The 21977-nt window shown below is 40.8% G+C and overlaps 2 protein-coding genes across 4 annotated transcripts in view; one reads left to right on the plus strand and one right to left on the minus strand.

Annotated features, from left to right (window-relative positions):
* The first annotated feature begins 325 nt into the window (after positions 1-325).
* slc18b1 (solute carrier family 18 member B1) lies at positions 326-15176 on the plus strand. The gene is made up of 14 exons (XM_058056220.1): positions 326-498; positions 574-689; positions 4335-4430; positions 4502-4575; positions 4640-4787; positions 6331-6487; positions 6553-6689; positions 6752-6853; positions 6922-7013; positions 11036-11131; positions 11216-11290; positions 13044-13137; positions 14265-14314; positions 14437-15176. The coding sequence occupies exons 1-14, from the start codon at positions 411-413 to the stop codon at positions 14486-14488; spliced, it is 1377 nt and encodes a 458-aa protein (XP_057912203.1). The 5' UTR covers positions 326-410; the 3' UTR covers positions 14489-15176.
* ahi1 (Abelson helper integration site 1) overlaps positions 14995-21977 on the minus strand; it is a 30066-nt gene continuing 23083 nt past the window's right edge. For 2 of the 3 annotated variants that reach the window (XM_058056217.1, XM_058056219.1), the window contains 6 exons: positions 20964-21056; positions 20848-20895; positions 20619-20781; positions 20465-20553; positions 18243-18331; positions 14995-15446 (listed from right to left, as the gene is read on the minus strand). In XM_058056217.1, coding sequence (XP_057912200.1) covers positions 15269-15446; positions 18243-18331; positions 20465-20553; positions 20619-20781; positions 20848-20895; positions 20964-21056 — 660 coding nt within the window. In that variant the 3' untranslated portion in view covers positions 14995-15268. The remainder of the gene's footprint in view (positions 15447-18242; positions 18332-20464; positions 20554-20618; positions 20782-20847; positions 20896-20963; positions 21057-21977) is intronic. The other variant, XM_058056218.1, reaches the window with a different exon arrangement.

Below are 21977 nucleotides of genomic sequence, written 5' to 3' on the forward strand. Positions count from 1 at the left end.
ACCGCTTATCCTCATAAGCAACCGACTGACACTTTACCGCCACCATTTGGTCGGAAGCGGTACTGTTACTGAGTTACATGGATAACATACAGTAGCATAGCGGCTAGCTTAGCTCCGGTGTCTTCAGTCGATCCCAATGGTGCGAAACTCAAAAGTTTTTGCGGCCGTAGAGGTGGCGTTTGAGTGCTAAGTTTTGGCCGCGGGTCTATGGTTAAAAATCACGGATTTAGACACGGATAAGAATTTATTTAATATGAATGTGACGCTATAATAGTCACTACCGGGCTTTTATTGTGACATTTTAACGGAAGTCACTCTTGCACTATTTTAACTTTATTAAGGAAGTCCAGTCAGCGAGCGAGCCTGTGTTTGCGTGAACGTGTGAAGCGGAAGTTTGTGTGCGGCTTTCTATGGGAACATTGCAACGCAAAACCACTGAAAAAACCTTCAAAACACAAAGAAGGAAAATGGAGCCGGACGAGGATCCTCCGCGTCAAGGTTTGGCCGAGTTTCAGACAAACGGAAGTGATTAATGAGCGTGTTTTCCAACGTGTTTGTGATTTAAATCGACAGACGATCGTCCAACTCGGATGACGAGACAGCAGACCCTCACCTTGATATCCATGGCGTCCGTCAACTTCAGCTCCATGATCTGCTACTCCATACTTGGTCCTTTCTTCCCCATTGAGGTAAGAACTTCTGCCTTCAAGGTCAAACCGGTCATGGCTGAAAGATATTCTTAAATGTAAACAAACATTAGCTTGCTTGTGTGGAAGCAAGGCAGCGTTTTAGCGCAGATCTGGATAAAAGCACCCAAGGGGGGGCAGCGCCCCACTGAAGGAAACACAAAGTCATGTTAGCGTTTTGCACAGGGGGTCTCAAACTCAATTTACTTGGGGGCCACTGGAGCTCGGACCGCATCAAGTTTTCCAAAAAAACAAAAAAAAAACCCAAAAAAAACGCATTTATTAAAAACAGAAAAATGAATAAACTTAATAATAATAATAATAATAATATAATAAATAATAATAATAATAAAAACTTTTCATATTAAAATGAACAAAGCATTATTAGAGCCCTGTAGACATGACAAAACACGACTATAGTCACATTTATACTTTTTATTTACAACATATTGCGCAACTGCAGTGTCTCGAGACACATGCTAACTCGCAAACTAGAGCGCTAGCCACCAAAACGGTAGCCTTCGAGTTATTTCCCTTCAACTTAAATCGCCAAAAACTTACCACTTCCACACGGATAGGGAGGATAACTATTAAGAGTTATTTAACCTTTAACATGAACATGAATCAAACGCAGTAAAACATTAAACTTTCATATCAAGGCAAGGGCCTCAAAGTAGTGTCCTGCGGGCCACATTCGGCCCGCGGGCCGCGTCTTTGAGACCCCTGGTTTTGCAAGTCATATTAAGTCCAGATAAAAATAGGTCACAGAATGTATTTCCATATTTTTGTTGTATTTTGTATTTGTAGGATTGTACTTATGTAAAAACCTTAAGGTGGGGAGGGGGGGGGGGACTGGCACCACTTTTGTCTTCATTTTTTTTTTTTCGTTTTAAAAACACATTACCGCAAACCATCTGGTCGGAAGCGGTACTGTTACTGAGCATCTCAAGCGTCTAACATGCAGTATAGCATAGCGGCTAGGCTAGCTCAGTCCACGAATGTTGTATTTTAACGTATCTTTTACTTGTTTTTATTCAACTCCATTTTTTCTGTAAAGTGTCTTTGAGTATTTTGAAAAGCGCTATACAAAAAAAAAATATTATTATTATTATAATTTAATTTTTTTGGCTGTTACAGCCGGCTCGTTTTGGGCCCCATGGGGCAGTGACCCACTGGAGCTGTGGTCGAAATAATAGCGCTCATTGTCGGATTAATTTTGTCAGAGGTGCCGTTTGTGTCCAGACGTACAACATCTGAGAGCTTATCTAGCCTATACAGCCACGCCCATATAAGGAAGCGTGCCTCCTTTGTGACATCACAAAGTGTCAGCTTTACCACGCCTTTTTGAAACGGAGCGTTTTGAGCCGCCCCAAATTTTTTTTTCAGGGCTCACTTCCAAATGCGAAGACCTCGTTATCTGACACTTTGGCATGGATTAACACGAGAATACAACATTTTAACGACGTTTATAGGTCGGAAAAGTAGAAAAAGCAGAATAGGTCCCCTTTAATGATCCAGCAGATGCGTAAAGTGTAAAAATAAGCCAAACACTGCATATTAAAAGAAGAATTTCATTCACATTATGTCAGTTTCTGCAAGATTCCGTCTTTAACAGTACATTCCGTTACCATGGAAATCAGAGGGCCCCACATCAGGTGACTATAGGGGTGTTATTTCATGTCGACAAGGCTCTATTGTTAAAGTATTTGCAATTTAGAAAGAAGTAATCCTACTTTGTGGATATTTTATATATTATCAGGGGTTGGGCGTGGAACTAATTAGCCGCCATAAATAAAAAAGGGAATACGTCATATTCCACATATACGTCATATTCCACATACAGGCCATTTCACACTTGCTAGTCTCACATTTCATAAATATGCTAAGCTAGAAGCACATTTTGTTGTATGAAATAGAATTTTGCATTAAAGTGTATTGTAAGTATAATAGCGCAGATTTCACTTATGCTATGCAGCTAGCCAACAATGTCCGAGTACATTTTTGACCTGAATATAGTGACTGCATAAATCAGAAACTTCATTATTTTAAATGAGGGTGTCCAAAGTGCGGCCCCGGGGGCCATTTGTAGCCCATGGTTGTTGTTTTGTTTTTTTTTATTAATGACAAATTGTGGCTAATTTAAAAATATATAATTTAACACAAAAAACGGCAACAATAAAAAGTAAAATGACTAGTAATTTTAGAAAAATTAAATAAATTAATCTTTCATGAGAATTACATTGTAATAATATGAGATAAATAATATAATAATAAAATAAAATATATAATATAATAATGAGATAAAAATAACTACATCACTTTATTAGCATAAAGTTGAAATATTAAACAAAAACTAATAATGATAAAAATATATTAAAAAAAATAAAAATAACTAATAATATTAAACAAGTCATTAAATGAGGGTGTCCAAAGTGCGGCCCCGGGGGCCTTTTGTAGCCCATGGTTGTTGTTTTGTTTTTTTTATTAATGGCAAATTGAAAAATATATAATTTAACACAAAAAACGGCAACAATAAAAAGCAAAATGGCTAGTAATTTTAGAAAGTTAAATAAAGTTAATTTTTTTAAGTTAAAAAAAGTTAATCATTTCATGAGAATTACATTGTAATAATATGAGATAAATAATATAATAATAAAATAAAATATATAATATAATAATGAGATAAAAATAACTCTACATCACTTTATTAGCATAAAGTTGAAATATTAAACAAAAACTAATAATGATAAAAAAATATATAAAAAAATAATAACTAATAATGTTAAACAAAAAAAGTTAATGGATTGGATTAATTGAATTAAGTTATAATTTCTGGAAAAAATAATATAATGTGAGGAGAATAAAGTCAATTTTATGGGAATAAGTACAATTGACAAGAAGCTGGAATTGTCCAAAGTGCGGCCCCGGGGGCCATTTGTAGCACATGGTTGTTGTTTTGTTTTTTTTATTAATGGCAAATTTAAAAATATATAATTTAACACAAAAAACCGCAAACAATAAAAAGCAAAATGGCTAGTAATTTTAGAAAGTTAAATAAAGTTAAAAATTTTTAAGTAAAAAAAAAAAGTTAATCATTTAATGAGAATTACATTGTAATAATATGAGATAAATAATATAATAATAAAATAAAATATATAATATAATAATGAGATAAAAATAACTACATCACTTTATTAGCATAAAGTTGAAATATTAAACAAAAACTAAATGATAAAAAAAATATAAAAATAATTAATAATATTAAACAAGTCATTATTATGGAATTAATGGATTGGATTAATTGAATTAAGTTATAAAAAAATATATATATAAAAAAATAAATAACAAAAATAATAACTAATAATATTAAACAAAAAAAGTCATATTGTTATGAAATTAATGGATTGGATTAATTGAATGAAATTATAATTTCTGCAAAAAATAATATAATGTGAGGAGAATAAAGTCAATTTAATTAAATTTGACAATTTAACAATTAATTAAACAATTTAATTAAATTTATTATAATTTTGGATGGATGTGACCTTTATTTTGAAATGCCATGATCATACCTGGAAAGGCTCCCCACTGCCAATCTTCTCTTGTCGTGATGCCTTTGAACGCGTCACATGACTTGTGTGTGCCCAGGCAGAAAAGAAAGGTGCGTCGCAGACCGTGGTGGGCATCATATTCGGCTGCTACGCCGTCTCCAATCTGATTGGCTCGCTGATCCTGGGCCGATATGTAAGTAGCACACATGTTAATCCGTGCTAGCGGCTAGCTAGCTAGCTTTATGCTTTGATTCTTTACGGCAGATTGTTCAAATCGGCGCCAAGATGATGCTCATCGTGGGACTCTTCGTGTCGTCGGCCTGCACCATCATCTTCGGGTGAGGATGAGGTCTCGGATCAAAAGAGACGCGGGATTCAGGTTGTGTTTGCGCCCCCCTGCAGGCTACTGGACAGAGTCCCCGCCGGCTCCACTTTCATCGCTCTGTGCATTATCGTGAGGTCGGTGGACGCCGTGGGCTTCGCAGGCGCCATGACCTCTTCCTTTGCGCTCTCAGCTAAAGTTTTCCCGAACAATGTGGCCACTGTTCTGGTGAGTGTACGCGTCCCTTGTCTCCGTGGCATGTTGTTTACACGTCACCGTCACGAGCCTCGCATTGCTTTGCATTGCATTCCCCGCCTAAAAGCACCTTGGGAAAAATAGTAGTGGATCGCGGAAACATGCATCCTTCCATTTTCTGTGCCGCTTATCTTCATAAGGAGCGTGCTGGAGCCTATCTGGGTTGGGTCCATAGAAGCATATGACTCTTCCAGGGAAAAGCTGGGAAAACCTTTGCACTACTAGGCCTGGTCGATTATCATTTCGACCTTTCGTCCATTTTGTCACATTTAGCCCATTAGATGGTACTCAAGTGACGCAATAGTACGGTAAACCTCGTAAATCAGATTTTTTTTCCTTGACTATGTTTCCAATGTACCTGGACGCGCAACCTGGCAACCTGGCAACCTGGCAACGCTGCAAACGACGTCGTAAAATCCGATTTACGCATATACCGGATATAAATCCGATATATGCGTAAAACGGACATTTTCCGGTATACGCATATAACGGATTTCGCTTATATCGGACAAAACCAGTGGGAACAATTGAATCCGATACAGTAAACCTCGGATATATCGGACTCGGATATATCAGAAATTCGCTCACAACAGACGGATTTTTCTGTAATGCATTTCCAATAAAAATTCATTGCATATATCGGATTTTTTTTATAACGGATTTCGCCTATTTCGGACAAAATCTCCAGTCCCGTTCCAATGCATTTCCATGAAATTTCCCTGGCATATATCGGATGGCCGCATCGTGGCGCTCCCGATTCGCCGAATCGTGACAGGCCGCTATACGACGTCATTTACGCATATACCGGATATAAATCCCATATATGCGTAAAACGGACATTTTCCGGTATACGCATATAACGGATTTCGCTTATATTGGACAAAACCAGTGGACTAGCTGGTGTGTTTTGGATCATTGTCCTACTGAAGAACCCTAGTCCACTACAAAGTCTTCATTTGGTTTGGTGGACTTGTTGGTATGTTTTGGATCATTGTCCTACTGAAGAACTCGAGGCCACTCCGAAGTCTTCATTTGGTTTGGTGGACTTGCTGGTGTGTTTTGGATCTTTGTCATTGCTGAAGAACCCAGGTTGATTTCAGCAGAATTCATGCTTTCAGGTCCTGAAGCAGCAAAACGGCCCCAGACCGTCACACTACCACCACCATATTTTACTGTTGCTATGATCTTTTTCTGAAATTCCAAACGTAATGGGGCACACACCTTCCAAAAAGTCCAACTTTTGTCCGGTCAGACCACAGAGTATTTTCTCAAAGGTCTTGGAGATCATCAAGATGTTCTTCAAAATGGAGACCAGACTTAAAACTTCTTTTTGTTCAGCAGTGGTTTTGGTCAAGTGAGGCCTGGACTTCTTTCGTTGTCCGGCCACTCCTGGGAAGGTTCCCCACTGTTCCATGTTTTCACCATTTTTTGGATAATGGCTCTCACTGTGGTTTGCCGGAGTCCCAAAATGTCTTTCTAACCTTTTCCATACTGATGGTTCTTTCTGTCTCACCAGGGAAGTCTGGAGATTTTCACCGGACTGGGCCTCATCCTGGGCCCACCAGTCGGAGGGTGGTTCTACGAGTCGTTTGGCTACGAGGTTCCCTTCATGTTGCTGGGATGCTTCCTGTTGGCCATGGTGCCGCTCAACATCTACATCCTGCCGTCCATTGGTACGAGAGTTGATGGTCGTTGTTGGTGTTTATGTCCCAAAAGATGCTAAGTTTTTGGCACACAGACGCCGTTTCCTCAAAGTCCTCTTTCTTCCGCCTTCTGAAAAACGTGAAAATCCTGCTGCTCTGCTACGTCATCTTCACCCTGAGCTCGGGTCTGGGCTTCCTGGATACCACGTTGTCCCTGTACGCCGTGAACCAGGTGATGGCGAAGCTTTGTCCCACGTTTGAATCAGTGCTTAAGTCTTCTTTTCCGTGAGATAGTTCCATTTGACCGCCGGCTACGTGGGTGTCATCATGCTGGGTCTGTCGTTTCCGTACTGCGTGGGGTCACCGCTGATGGGCGTCGTCACGGATAAATATCCGGTGAGTGTCAAAGCGAGCGTGCATGTTCACAACGCTTTCACCGATGCTCTTCGCGGTCTTCTCACTAGGCCTCCAGGAGATGGTTAATGGTGGTCGGCGGCGTCGCCACGGCCGTTGGGTTCCTGTTGCTGGGGCCCGCCCCTTTCCTTCACATCCCAAAGTGAGTGGCGTGGACACTGCTGACACAGCAGCACGGTGGATTAGTGTAGATAAAGACTGATTGGGATGTCTTGGTGGTTTTGTATGCGAATGAGAAGGATTCGGTCGTGGCGAGTTTTTTTATTGAACAAACCTCACCGACCGTGGCGTTTTTGTGTCCTTGTTGAAGCGTGTAATAATCCCCCCCACGCTGCGTGGCTCGCCTTACTCCGCTGTGTCCACGGGTCCGGACACCGGCTGCATGTCATTATTTTACGACTTTTTACCGCTTTAAAAAAGTACTATACTATACTGTAAAAAGTATAAAGTATAAAAAGTACTGTAGTATACTTTACCTCATAATTATGACTTTATTCCCATAATATTTCGATTTTTTTTTCTCTCATAAAACTTAACTTTTTCCGCAACTTAACTTCGCAAATTTCTTCAAAATATTTTCTTCAATATATTTCTGGTAAAAAAAAAATAAATAAATAAAGAAAATTCTCGTTAGATTACAATTTATTTATCTGAATATTTTGACTTAATTCTTGTAAAATTACTGCAGATTTTTCCATTTGTGCTGCAGTTTTTTTTTTAACTTTATCATAGTATAATAAATAATAATAATAATACATTTTATTTGTATAGCGCTTTTCAAAATACTCAAAGAGGGTTTTCGGAAAAATGGAGTTGAATAAAAGCAAGTAAACGGAGTAAGAGATACATTAAAATACAACATTCATTTGTTTAATATAATAAATAATAATAATGATAAATCCGAGGGAGAAAAAAAAAATCAACTGCAATCAAGCATTTGTGTCCTGTCACATTTAGGCCAGTATATGGTACTCAAGTGACGCAATAGTAGTTATGAATGGCGGGACTGGTGGTTAAGGGAGAAAAAAAAAAATCAACTGCAATCAAGCATTTGTGTCCTGTCACATTTAGGCCAGTATATGGTACTCAAGTGACGCAATAGTAGTTATGAATGGCGGGACTGGTGGTTAAGGGAGAAAAAAAAAATCAACTGCAATCAAGCATTTGTGTCCTGTCACATTTAGGCCAGTATATGGTACTCAAGTGACGCAATAGTAGTTATGAATGGCGGGACTGGTGGTTAAGGGAGAAAAAAAAAAATCAACTGCAATCAAGCATTTGTGTCCTGTCACATTTAGGCCAGTATATGGTACTCAAGTGACGCAATAGTAGTTATGAATGGCGGGACTGGTGGTTAAGGGAGAAAAAAAAAAATCAACTGCAATCAAGCATTTGTGTCCTGTCACATTTAGGCCAGTATATGGTACTCAAGTGACGCAATAGTAGTTATGAATGGCGGGACTGGTGGTTAAGGGAGAAAAAAAAAATCAACTGCAATCAAGCATTTGTGTCCTGTCACATTTAGGCCAGTATATGGTACTCAAGTGACGCAATAGTAGTTATGAATGGCGGGACTGGTGGTTAAGGGAGAAAAAAAAAAATCAACTGCAATCAAGCATTTGTGTCCTGTCACATTTAGGCCAGTATATGGTACTCAAGTGACGCAATAGTAGTTATGAATGGCGGGACTGGTGGTTAAGGGAGAAAAAAAAAATCAACTGCAATCAAGCATTTGTGTCCTGTCACATTTAGGCCAGTATATGGTACTCAAGTGACGCAATAGTAGTTATGAATGGCGGGACTGGTGGTTAAGGGAGAAAAAAAAATCAACTGCAATCAAGCATTTGTGTCCTGTCACATTTAGGCCAGTATATGGTACTCAAGTGACGCAATAGTAGTTATGAATGGCGGGACTGGTGGTTAAGGGAGAAAAAAAAAAAATCAACTGCAATCAAGCATTTGTGTCCTGTCACATTTAGGCCAGTATATGGTACTCAAGTGACGCAATAGTAGTTATGAATGGCGGGACTGGTGGTTAAGGGAGAAAAAAAAAAAATCAACTGCAATCAAGCATTTGTGTCCTGTCACATTTAGGCCAGTATACAGGTAAGGGCCAGAAAATTAGAATATTTTCATAAACTTGATTTATTTCAGTCATTGTGTTCAAAAGGTATAACTTTTACATTATATTTAATCATTGCACACAGACTGATGCATTTCAAATGTTTATTTCTTTAATTTTGATGATTATAGGTGGCAACAAATGAAAATCCGAAATTCCGTGGGTCAGAAAATTAGAATATTACCTAAGGCCAATACAAAAAAAGGATTTTTAGAAATGTTGGCCAACTGAAAAGTATGAACGTGAAAAATATGAGAATGTACAGTACTCAATACTTGGTTGGAGCTCCTTTTGCCTCAATGACTGCATTAATGCGGCGTGGCATGGAGTCGATCAGTTTCTGGCACTGCTCAGGTGTTATGAGAGCCCAGGTTGCTTTGATAGTGGCCTTCAGCTCTTCTGCATTTTTGGGTCTGGCATTCTGCATCTTCCTCTTAACAATACCCCACAGATTTTCGATGGGGCTAAGGTCAGGCGAGTTGGCTGGCCAATTGAGAACAGAAATATCATGGTCCTTAAACCAGGCACTGGTAGATTTGGCGCTGTGTGCAGGCGCCAAGTCCTGTTGGAACGTAAAATCCCCATCTCCATAAAGCAGGTCAGCAGCAGGAAGCATGAAGTGCTCTAAAACTTGCTGGTAGACGGCTGCGTTGACCTTGGATCTCAGGAAACAGAGTGGACCGACACCAGCAGATGACATGGCACCCCAAACCATCACTGATGGTGGAAACTTCACACTAGACTTCAAGCAACGTGGATCCTGTGCCTCTCCTCTCTTCCTCCAGACTGTGGGACCTCGATTTCCAAAGGAAATGCAAAATTTGCTTTCATCAGAAAACATAACTTTGGACCACTCAGCAGCAGTCCAGCTCTTTTTTTCCTTAGCCCAGGTGAGACGCTTTTCGCGCTGTTTCTTGTTCAAAAGAGGCTTGACACGAGGTATGCGGCAGTTGAAACCCATGTCTTTCATGCGTCTCTTGGTGGTGGATCTTGAAGCACTGACTCCTGCAGCAGTCCAGTCCTTGTGAATCTCCCCCACATTTTTGAATGGTTTTTTTTTCACAATCTTCACCAGGGCGCGGTGATTCCTATCGCTTGTACACTTTTTCCTACCACAGTTTTTCCTTCCCTTTGCCTCTCCATTAATGTGTTTGGACACAGAGGTTTGAGAACAGCCAACCTTTTCAGCAATAACCTTTTGAGTCTTGCCCTCCTTGTGCAATGTGTCAATGGTTGCCTTTTGGACAGCTGTCAAATCTGAAGTCTTCCCCATGTTTGTGTAAGCTTCAGAACTGGACTGAGAGACCATTTAAAGCCCTTTGCAGGACACCAGGTGTCTTCAAAATTGAACCCTTTCACAATATTCTAATTTTCTGACCCACGGAATTTCGGATTTTCATTTGTTGCCACCTATAATCATCAAAATTAAAGAAATAAACATTTGAAATGCATCAGTCTGTGTGCAATGATTAAATATAATGTAAAAGTTATACCTTTTGAACACAATGACTGAAATAAATCAAGTTTATGAAAATATTCTAATTTTCTGGCCCTTACCTGTATGGTACTCAAGTGACGCAATAGTAGTTATGAATGGCGGGACTGGTGGTTAAGGGAGAGAAAAAAAAAATCAACTGCAATCAAGCATTTGTGATAACTTGCAATGAGTCTCTTTGTTGTCATTCAGCCAAATTGGAGGCTTTTCCAGCATGAAGCCTTTTTAAGGTCATGACACAGCATCTCAATAGGATTCAGCTCAGGACTTGGACTAGGCCACTCCGAAGTCTTGGCCTGGTAAATCCCTCCAAGTAGGAGTTTATGTTCGGAATGGTTGCCAAGCGGGATTAGGTCTTGAGGTTGTTCCACAAAGTAGGAGAAAAAAAAAAAACTTTATGAGTCCTTTGATCGGATTGAAATATGCGCCGATGTTGACGTACTTTGACAAGGTCAAAAAACTTCATGCTTGCTATCAACCCCCCCCACAGGTCACATGACCCAGTGTTTTGTAACGAGGTTGTGTTCATTCTCTCCCCACCCCGCAGGCATCTGTGGCTGCTGGTCGTCATGCTGGGGATAATCGGGTTTTCTCTGGCCATGACCGCCATCCCCGTATTCCCGGAGATCATCACGTGCGCATAGTGAGTTGCCCGTGCACGCTACGCTGTGTTGAAATGACAACGAACAAAAATAACTACATTGTTTGCCTTTCCCCTCGTACACAGCGATAAAGGATTCGAGGAAGGACTGAGCACTCTGGGAATGGTATCTGGATTGTTTGGAGCGGTTTGGTCTGCAGGGTGAGTCCGCTTGAGTCCGGGTTACGTAAATGGACGTGTTGGGTACACACCCTCTTAAAGAAGGCCCGCATAAACATTATCAGGTCGTTTTAGAACTACGCTGGCCGTTCAATAGGGTCTACGGTCTATGCCGGGGGGGGGGGTCCCCAACCTTTTTTGTACCACAATCCGGTGTGATTTAGGTCTTTTTTTTTTTTTTCCACAGACCGGCAATGTGTGGCAGAAAAATACAGCAAATATAAAATACATATATATATTTTTATTTGTATTGATTTTGGTTGGTTTGTTAGGGTTTTTTTCATGTTCAAAAAAATAAATAAAATTAAATAATAATAAATAATATTAATAAAAAATAATTACAAAATAAATAAATAATAATAGAAAAATAAATAAATAATAATAGAAAAATAAATAAATAATATAATAAATATATATAATATGTAAATTATTTTATTATAAAAAATAATATATTAACAATTAAAAAATGCAGGGAAAATATAACTCACCCGCTGGGAGATAATGAGTCGTTAATAAATTATTTATTATTTCTGCGCGGCCCGGTAGCAAATGCGCCACGGACCGGTACCGGTCCCCGGCCTGTTTGTTGGGGACCCCTGGTCTATGCTGCATCACACGTCTGTATGACAAAAACACCAGAGTTCACCCGATGTGAATCTAAACAGTTGAAGAATTTTTTAGCTCTACCGTCAACTGCAACCCGGACTTCCATATATGGGCATGCCCGGATACGCAGTTGGCCTATCTACTTTTATTTCAATACGACAATGCAATTCTTTTTTTAATTGCTTGTTATCTTTGAAATGATTAATACAATGGTTGCACGGTGGAATAGTGGGTAGCACACAGGCCTCTCAGCTAGGGGACTCAAGTTCAATTCCACCCTCGGCCATCTCAGTTTACATGTTCTCCCCGTCGGTTTTCTCCAGTTTACTCCTCATTCCAAAAACATGCTAGGTTAATTAGCGATTCCAAATTGTCCATAGGTATGAATGTGAGTGTGAATGGTTGTTTGTCTATATGTGCCCTGTGATTGGCTGCATGGCCACCAGTCCAGGGTGTACCCCGCCTCTCGCCTGAAGACAGCTGGGATAGGCTCCAGCACGACCCTTGTGAGGATAAGCGGTAGAAAATGAATGAATGAGTTCTCCTCCTATTTTGTGTGGAAGTGGTAACTTTTTGGCTTCTTATTTTGTCTTTCCCCACCCTCGGCCATCTCTGTGTGGAGTTTGCATGTTCTCCCCGTGCATGCGTGGGTTTTCTCCGGGTACTCCGGTTTCCTCCCACATTCCAAAAACATGCTAGGTTAATTAGCGACTCCAAATTGTCCATAGGTATGAATGTGAGTGTGAATGGTTGTTTGTCTATATGTGCCCTGTGATTGGCTGCATGGCCACCAGTCCAGGGTGTACCCCGCCTCTCGCCCCAAGACAGCTGGGATAGACTCCAGCAAACCCCGCGACCGCGAAAATGAATGAATGAATGACCAAAATACACCCATGTACCCAAACAACACACCCACAGTGAATGAAAAGAACACCCACGGTAAATCCCAACTCCAGTGGTATGTAGCCTAGCTATGGAACGTAAAACACACTTGTATCAATCCAAAGAACCCACAAAACTATAGTGGGTTGTTTTTAGCATTAGCATTCAGGGTCATTCAATGTAATTGAGTGCATTACTTTGAACAAAACCTAGAAGTAGACTAAAGACTTAAGTGTCTTATTTTCAGGATGTTCTACGGGCCCACCATGGGCGGCTTCCTCACGCAGCGTCTGAGCTTCGAGTGGAGTGCCGCCATCCAAGGAAGCCACGCCCTCTTTGGTGTAAGTCTTTATCTTTTTAGCCAGACTTTTGTGGGCGTATCTGACCGTATGCCCACTTTCACAATGTCCAAAGTGCGGCCCGGGGGCCATTTTCACCCCACAAGTCCTTTTTTTATGGCCGTCTGGGCATGGGTTGCATGTACGTGATAAGACATAGACAAAGCTCTGGTGTGGAGAAAATAACAACATATAATCTTGTCTGTGAAAAAGCCTATAAAATTTTTTGAAAAAAAATAATTTAAAAAAAATATAATTTGAAAAAAAATATATTTTTTTCAAATAATATTTTTTATTATTATTATATTATTATTATTATTAATATTATTTATTTGCACATTTTCCCCAAATTCCAACTTTTTTTTTTTGGCATGGTAGTTCGACACCCCCCCCCCCACCCCCAAAACACTATTTCATATTTCAGCTCCATGCTACTAAAAATATTCTCATAATCTTGCTAATAAGCTTGCTGTCATAAAATGCTAGTTTTCCTTTTTTTTCCTAATTTTATTATTTTTTTTTTTTACATTTTCCAACTATTTCTTCTTGTAATTATGACTTTATTCCCTTAACATTATAACAGTTTCTGCAACCAATTTTTCCAAAAGTGTTTTTTTTTTGTTTTTCAGTTATGACAAAAAAGTGTTCTTTTCAACTTTGCGGCAAAAATTTTATTTAAATACATTTTTATAAATATATATTATATTATTAAATATATATATTATAATAATAATATATTGTTATTATAATATATATATATATATATAAATTTTTTATGACATTCTCATAAAATTTGGACTGAATTACAACCTTTTTATCTAAATATTTTGACTTTATTCTTGTAAAATTTCTGCTGATTTAAAAAAAATTTCTGCTGGGTTTTTAAAACTTTTTTGTGTAAAATTATATTTTTCGAATGTAACATGGGCCATTAAAAAAACAAAACAAAACAAAAAAAACAATAAAAACAGCCGTATTCCATCAACGGCCCCCAGGGCTGAACTTTGGATTCTTTAGTTTTTATCTATGCAATAAAAGTTAAAAATAGTTAACTATTTTTTTTTTATTATTAATTATTTATTTTTTATTATTATTTTTTTATTATTATATATTATTATTTTTGTGTTCAGGCTTTCCTGCTGGCGCTGTATTACGCCTCCCATCCAGCACAGCCACAAAGGTAAGCATCACTGTGGAGCGTTTGGTACAACTGTCAGCCCAGTAATGATCGTGCACCCCTAATATTGACTATATATATATATATATATATGCATTTACTTACCTTCCTCTTTTATTTTGAAGGATTCCAGAAGAGCGGAGACCGAGTGAAACGCTTCCTCTCCTGAATGAATGAGACTGTGTAGCGTGAGGTGACATTAAAGCTGACAGCAGCGCCCTACCGTTCACGTTTGAACTCGATTTCCTCTTTCGACTTTTACGACCGAGGTGAGTGTCGCCTCCCGTGCGGCGAGAATTGCTCCGATGAGGGTTTTATGCCGCCTGATTGGGGATCCTCTCCATGACTCCGCTATGTGTTTACGTTCATTCGACTAGCACACAGAGTGTTTTGGAGGACAAGACATGCTGACATAACAAAGAGAGCAAAATTGTTCAGTGCCGACCTATCCCGTGAACGTGGTACCCGCTTCCCTAGTGGGACAAAATTGAGCTCCAAACTAACTGCGATGCTTGTTTGTTTTGAAAAACAAACATGTCACTGTGCTAAATAGTCACAAATCGGACGAATAATTGTAGCTAGCTAGTGACAGATAGGCAAAACGTGTAAACAAAGATGCAAGAATAGTCAAACGGCGATTACCACATGCACGCTAATCGCTTTGCATTTCTTGACATCGGTCGGAGCCTCCCTATTATTCAGCATTTATTACGAAAAATTGAAAAATTGTAAATATGTACATGTCAAACAGTCTGCTGCATATCTGTGCCACTCAGTAATGTACTTTGCTAAAGCTAACTCTGTGACGGGAATTGTCAATGTACACTGTAGAAAAATAAAGAGTTCCTAATGAATAAATAAATAACCTCCATTTGGATGTTTTGATTAGAAAACCAAACCCCCCCCGGAAGGAAGGATTGTCACTTTTAGATAAAAAACCTGACGGAAAGTACCCGATCATGCATCAAGCTGCAGAGCGGCGTCGCCTCGCCTGCTTGGTCTTTTGGGGAGAGGGCGGCGAAGAACTGGTTGGAGTCGCCTGCCGCCCGTGTCCGCCACATCCGCGTTGGAAAAGGTGGCGTCAGACGACGGCGGCGGCGGCGGCAGCTTTTTCACCTTCCTTTTCTTTTTAAGTCTGTGTGAAAAGAACATTCATTCATTTATTCATTTTCTACCGCTTTTCCTCACGAGGGTCGCGGGGGGTGCTGGAGCCTATCCCAGCTGTCTTCGGGCGAGAGGCGGGGTACACTCTAGACTACCAATCACAGGGCACATATAGACAAACAACCATTCATACTCACATTCATACCTATGGACAATTTGGAGTCGCTAATTAACCTAGCATGTTTTTGGAATGTGGGAGGAAACCGGAGTACCCGGAAAAAACCCACGCATGCACGGGGAGAACATGCAAACTCCACACAGAGATGGCCGAGGGTGGGGAAAGACAAAATAAGAAGCCAAAAAGTTACCACTTCCACACAAAATAGGAGAACTCATTCATTCATTCATTCATTCATTTTCTACCGCTTATCCTCACAAGGGTTGTGCTGGAGCCTATCCCAGCTGTCTTCGGGCGAGAGGCGGGGTACACCCTAGACTGGTCGCCAGCCAATCACAGGGCACATATAGACAAACAACCATTCACACTCACATTCATACCTATGGACAATTTGGAGTCGCTAATTAACCTAGCATGTTTTTATGGAATGTGGGAGGAAACCGGAGTACCCGGAGAAAACCCACGCATGCACGGGGAGAACATGCAAACTCCACACAGAGATGGCCGAGGGTGGGGAAAGACAAAATAAGAAGCCAAAAAGTTACCACTTCCACACAAAATAGGAGGAGAACTCATTCATTTTCTACCGCTTATCCTCACAAGGGTCGTGCTGGAGCCTATCCCAGCTGTCTTCGGGCGAGAGGCGGGGTACACCCTAGACTGGTCGCCAGCCAATCACAGGGCACATATAGACAAACAACCATTCACACTCACATTCATACCTATGGATAATTTGGAGTCGCTAATTAACCTAGCATGTTTTTATGGAATGTGGGAGGAAACCGGAGTACCCGGAGAAAACCCACGCATGCACGGGGAGAACATGCAAACTCCACACAGAGATGGCCGAGGGTGGGGAAAGACAAAATAAGAAGCCAAAAAGTTACCACTTCCACACAAAATAGGAGAACTCATTCATTCATTCATTTTCTACCGCTTATCCTCACAAGGGTCGTGCTGGAGCCTATCCCAGCTGTCTTGATGCGAGAGGCGGGGTACACCCTGGACTGGTCGCCAGCCAATCACAGGGCACATATAGACAAACAACCATTCACACTCACATTCATACCTATGGACAATTTGGAGTGGCTAATTAACCTAGCATGTTTTTATGGAATGTGGGAGGAAACCGGAGTACCCGGAGAAAAGCCACGCATGCACGGGGAGAACATGCAAACTCCACACAGAGATGGCCGAGGGTGGGGAAAGACAAAAGAAGAAGCCAAAAAGTTACCACTTCCACACAAAATAGGAGGAGAACTCATTCATTCATTCATTTTCTACCGCTTATCCTCACAAGGGTCGTGCTGGAGCCTATCCCAGCTGTCTTCGGGCGAGAGGCGGGGGTACACCCTAGACTGGTCGCCAGCCAATCACAGGGGCACATATAGACAAACAACCATTCACACTCACATTCATACCTATGGACAATTTGGAGTGGCTAATTAACCTAGCATGTTTTTATGGAATGTGGGAGGAAACCGGAGAACCCGGAGAAAACCCACGCATGCACGGGGAGAACATGCAAACTCCACACAGAGATGGCCGAGGGTGGGGAAAGACAAAATAAGAAGCCAAAAAGTTACCACTTCCACACAAAATAGGAGGAGAACTCATTCATTCATTCATTTTCTACCGCTTATCCTCACAAGGGTCGTGCTGGAGCCTATCCCAGCTGTCTTGATGCGAGAGGCGGGGTACACCCTGGACTGGTGGCCAGCCAATCACAGGGCACATAGTATAGACAAACAACCATTCACACTCACATTCATACCTATGGACAATTTGGAGTGGCTAATTAACCTAGCATGTTTTTATGGAATGTGGGAGGAAACCGGAGTACCCGGAGAAAACCCACGCATGCACGGGGAGAACATGCAAACTCCACACAGAGATGGCCGAGGGTGGGGAAAGACAAAAGAAGAAGCCAAAAAGTTACCACTTCCACACAAAATAGGAGGAGAACTCATTCATTCATTCATTTTCTACCGCTTATCCTCACAAGGGTCGTGCTGGAGCCTATCCCAGCTGTCTTCGGGCGAGAGGCGGGGTACACCCTGGACTGGTGGCCAGCCAATCACAGGGCACATATAGACAAACAACCATTCACACTCACATTCATACCTATGGACAATTTGGAGTGGCTAATTAACCTAGCATGTTTTTGAAATGTGGGAGGAAACCGGAGTACCCGGAGAAAACCCACGCATGCACGGGGAGAACATGCAAACTCCACACAGAGATGGCCGAGGGTGGGGAAAGACAAAAGAAGAAGCCAAAAAGTTACCACTTCCACACAAAATAGGAGGAGAACTCATTCATTCATTCATTTTCTACCGCTTATCCTCACAAGGGTCGTGCTGGAGCCTATCCCAGCTGTCTTCGGGCGAGAGGCGGGGTACACCCTGGACTGGTGGCCAGCCAATCACAGGGCACATATAGACAAACAACCATTCACACTCACATTCATACCTATGGACAATTTGGAGTGGCTAATTAACCTAGCATGTTTTTGAAATGTGGGAGGAAACCGGAGTACCCGGAGAAAACCCACGCATGCACGGGGAGAACATGCAAACTCCACACAGAGATGCCCGAGGGTGGAATTGAACCCTGGTCTCCTAGCTGTGAGGTCTCCAAGTTACTTACTTGACTTCCGTGGCCTCTGGCTCTGTGTCGGAAAGGGTGGGCTCCGAGAGAAAGCGAAGGTCCCCAGAAGGGGTAATTGCAGCGGAAAACTTGGAAGCAAAGACAAAAGATGGTTTCCAATTAGAGATGTCAGTCTTTTAAAAAAGTTTGAAATATATATATATATTTTTAAAAGGTCTCAAAGAGACACCGCCATGTATCGAATGTGAACTTAAAAGTGTTTTAGTAAGGCCTAAAGGCCTTGGTTAGCCTTATGCTAATGACCTTTGGGTGTTAAAGTTGAAATACTTAGAAAGCAACTGGCGGACCGGATTCAAACGCTTGGTGACCCGCATGTGGACCCCGGGCCATAGTTTGCCCACCCCTGCCTTACACATATTAAGAGAAAATAAGACATGATGAGGTTATTACCGAGTACTTCCTGTGAGGGCAATTGTCTCATCAATGGGACTTTATTTAAATTGAATATTTAGGAAAACCTTTGGGGCTGCACGGCGGTCGTGTGGTTGGTGCACAGACCACACAGCAAGGAGACCCAGGTTCAATTCCACCCTCGGCCATCTCTGTGTGGAGTTTGCATGTTCTCCCCGTGCATGCGTGGGTTTTCTCCGGGTACTCCGGTTTCCTCCCACATTCCAAAAACATGCTAGGTTAATTAGCGACTCCAAATTGTCCATAAGTATGAATGTGAGTGTGAATGGTTGTTTGTCTATATGTGCCCTGTGATTGGCTGGCCACCAGTCCAGGGTGTACCCCGCCTCTCCCCCAAGACAGCTGGAATAGGCTCCAGCACGACCCTTGTGAGGATAAGCGGTAGAAAATGAATGAATGAATGAGTTGTCCTCATTTTTTGTGTGGAAGTGGTAACTTTTTGGCTTCTTATTTTGTCTTTTCCCACCCTCGGTTATCTCCGTGTGGAGTTTGCATGTTCTGCCCGTGCATGCGTGGCTTTTCTCCGGGTACTCCGGTTTCCTCCCACATTCCATAAAAACATGCTAGGTTAATTAGCGACTCCAAATTGTCCATAGGTATGAATGTGAGTGTGAATGGTTGTTTGTCTATATGTGCCCTGTGATTGGCTGGCCACCAGTCCAGGGTGTACCCCGCCTCTCCCCCAAGACAGCTGGGATAGGCTCCAGCACGACCCTTGTGAGGATAAGCGGTAGAAAATGAATGAATGAATGAGTTGTCCTCCTATTTTGTGTGGAAGTGGTAACTTCTTGGCTTCTTCTTTTGTCTTTCCCCACCCTCGGCCATCTCTGTGTGGAGTTTGCATGTTCTCCCCGTGCATGCGTGGGTTTTCTCCGGGTACTCCGGTTTCCTCCCACATTCCAAAAACATGCTAGGTTAATTAGCGACTCCAAATTGTCCATAGGTATGAATGTGAGTGTGAATGGTTGTTTGTCTATATGTGCCCTGGGATTGGCTGGCCACCAGTCCAGGGTGTACCCCGCATATATACGCATATATCGGATTTATATCCGGTATATGCGTAAATCGGATTTTAGGCACTTCCTTGACTATGTTTCCAATGTACCTGGACGCGCAGGCAACGCTGCAAATGACGTCGTATAGCGGCCTGTCACGATTCGGCGAATCGGGAGCGCCACGATGCGGCCATCCGATATATGCGAGGGAAATTTCATGGAAATGCATTGGAACGGGACTGGAGATTTTGTCCGAAATAGGCAAAATCCGTTATAAAAAAAATCCGATATATGCAATGAATTTTTATTGGAAATGCATTACAGAAAAAAATCGGTTCTTTTTTTATCTGTCCGTTGTGAGCGAATTTCCGATATATCCGAGTCCGATATATCCGAGGTTTACTGTATAATTCTTGCCCTTCTGACTCTTCCACAAAACCAAGTAGTTTTGCCGGTAGGGAATCAGGAACTCCAACCACTTGTGCCTGATGCTTGCCTCTTTAGGAATAGTCATCAAATGTACTTAGTATCTGGCCTACGGTGTACACCCATATAAGGAAGCCTGGCACTCTGACATCACAAAAAGCCGGTGTTGGGATAAACTCTGAAACCGAGCGTTCAGAGCCATCCCAAACTTCTTTCAAGGTTCAATTCCAAATGTGCAGAGCTCATTATCTGGAACGTTGGCATGCTTTAACACCAGAATACGACATTTGAAGTACATTTATAGGCCAAAGAAGTGGACAAAGTCCGCTTTAACTCTCACAGGAAGTAGTCGCAACCGCGTCTGCTCACCCTGGTTGGCGTGGCCCTCTCCGCTGTGCCCTCAGACGCCACCGTGTGCCCCGCATCCCCCGCATCCCCCGCATCGGCAGCAGAGTCCCCTTCAAGTGTAACAAGAGCTGAGCGTGTTGTCGCGAAAGCTTCCCCCGCCGACAATCCTCCTTACCGTGATCCTCCACGTACGCCACCAGGAAATACCCCCGCTGCCCGTCGGCCAGGCTCCCGAACCACCAGTTGTCGTTGTCCTTGTAGAGCACGCGGATGACATCGCCGCGCCGCAGCGTCAGCTCATCTGAGCGGTTGGCTTTGTAGTCGTACAGCGAGACCACCTGGAAGACGAACACGTCGGGTGAGGAGACCGGCTCCGAGGGACGTCTCTCTGGTGGATTGCTTACCACTTGGTGAGGAGCGTCCACTCGAGGGTCGTAGCTCGGAAGAATAGTCTGTGGGGTCAGAATCGTTCCATTAAGGCATTCTGAGAAGGTTACAGAACATCTGACGGCGTCCTCACCGTCGGAAGCCTTAAGGACGACGTTCCTTTCCGATGTTGACCAACCGGACTCAAACCACCCGACAGCGGTGGCAGCAACGCACTGGATCTTATCTGAGGGTTCAGAGGGTTCTTTATTGGTGGATCTGTAGATTGGCACGTCGCTAAATAACGCACATGATGGCAACAGGTAACGACTTAAAAGAACTTAAGAATTAAAATAAAAAAAATTAAAAAATTTCTTTTAAACAAACTAAACAAAAATAAAAACATATTTAAAAATATTTTAAAAATATTAAAACATTAAAAAAATAAAACGGCATGTGTCAAAAAATACATAAGAATTAAAATAAAAAAACTAAAACAATTTCCTTTAAACAAACTAAACAAAAATAAAAACATATTTAAAAATATTTTAAAAATATTAAAACATTAAAAAAGTAAAACGGTATGTGTCAAAAAAATACATAAAAATTAAAATAAAAAAATTAAAACAATTTCTTTTAAACAAACTAAACAAAAATAAAAACATATTTAAAAATACTTTAAAAATATTAAAACATTAAAAAAATAAAACGGTATGTGTCAAAAAAATACATACGAATTAAAATGAAAAAAATTAAAACAATTTATTTTAAACAAACTAAACAAAAATAAAAACATATTTAAAAATATTAAAACATTAAAAAAATAAAACGGTATGTGTCAAAAAAATACACAAGAATTAAAATAAAAAAAATTAAAACAATTTCTTTTAAACAAACTAAACAAAAATAAAAACATATTTAAAAATATTTTAAAAATATTAAAACATTAAAAAAATGAAACGGTATGTGTCAAAAAAATACATAAGAATTAAAATAAAAAAAATTAAAACAATTTCTTTTAAACAAACTAAACAAAAATAAAAACATATTTAAAAATATTTTAAAAATATTAAAACATTAAAAAAATGAAACGGTATGTGTCAAAAAAATACATAAGAATTAAAATAAAAAAAATTAAAACAATTTCTTTTAAACAAACTAAACAAAA

This window comes from Doryrhamphus excisus, chromosome 19, assembly GCF_030265055.1.
Source record: "Doryrhamphus excisus isolate RoL2022-K1 chromosome 19, RoL_Dexc_1.0, whole genome shotgun sequence".
Classification (NCBI taxonomy): Eukaryota; Metazoa; Chordata; class Actinopteri; order Syngnathiformes; family Syngnathidae; genus Doryrhamphus; species Doryrhamphus excisus.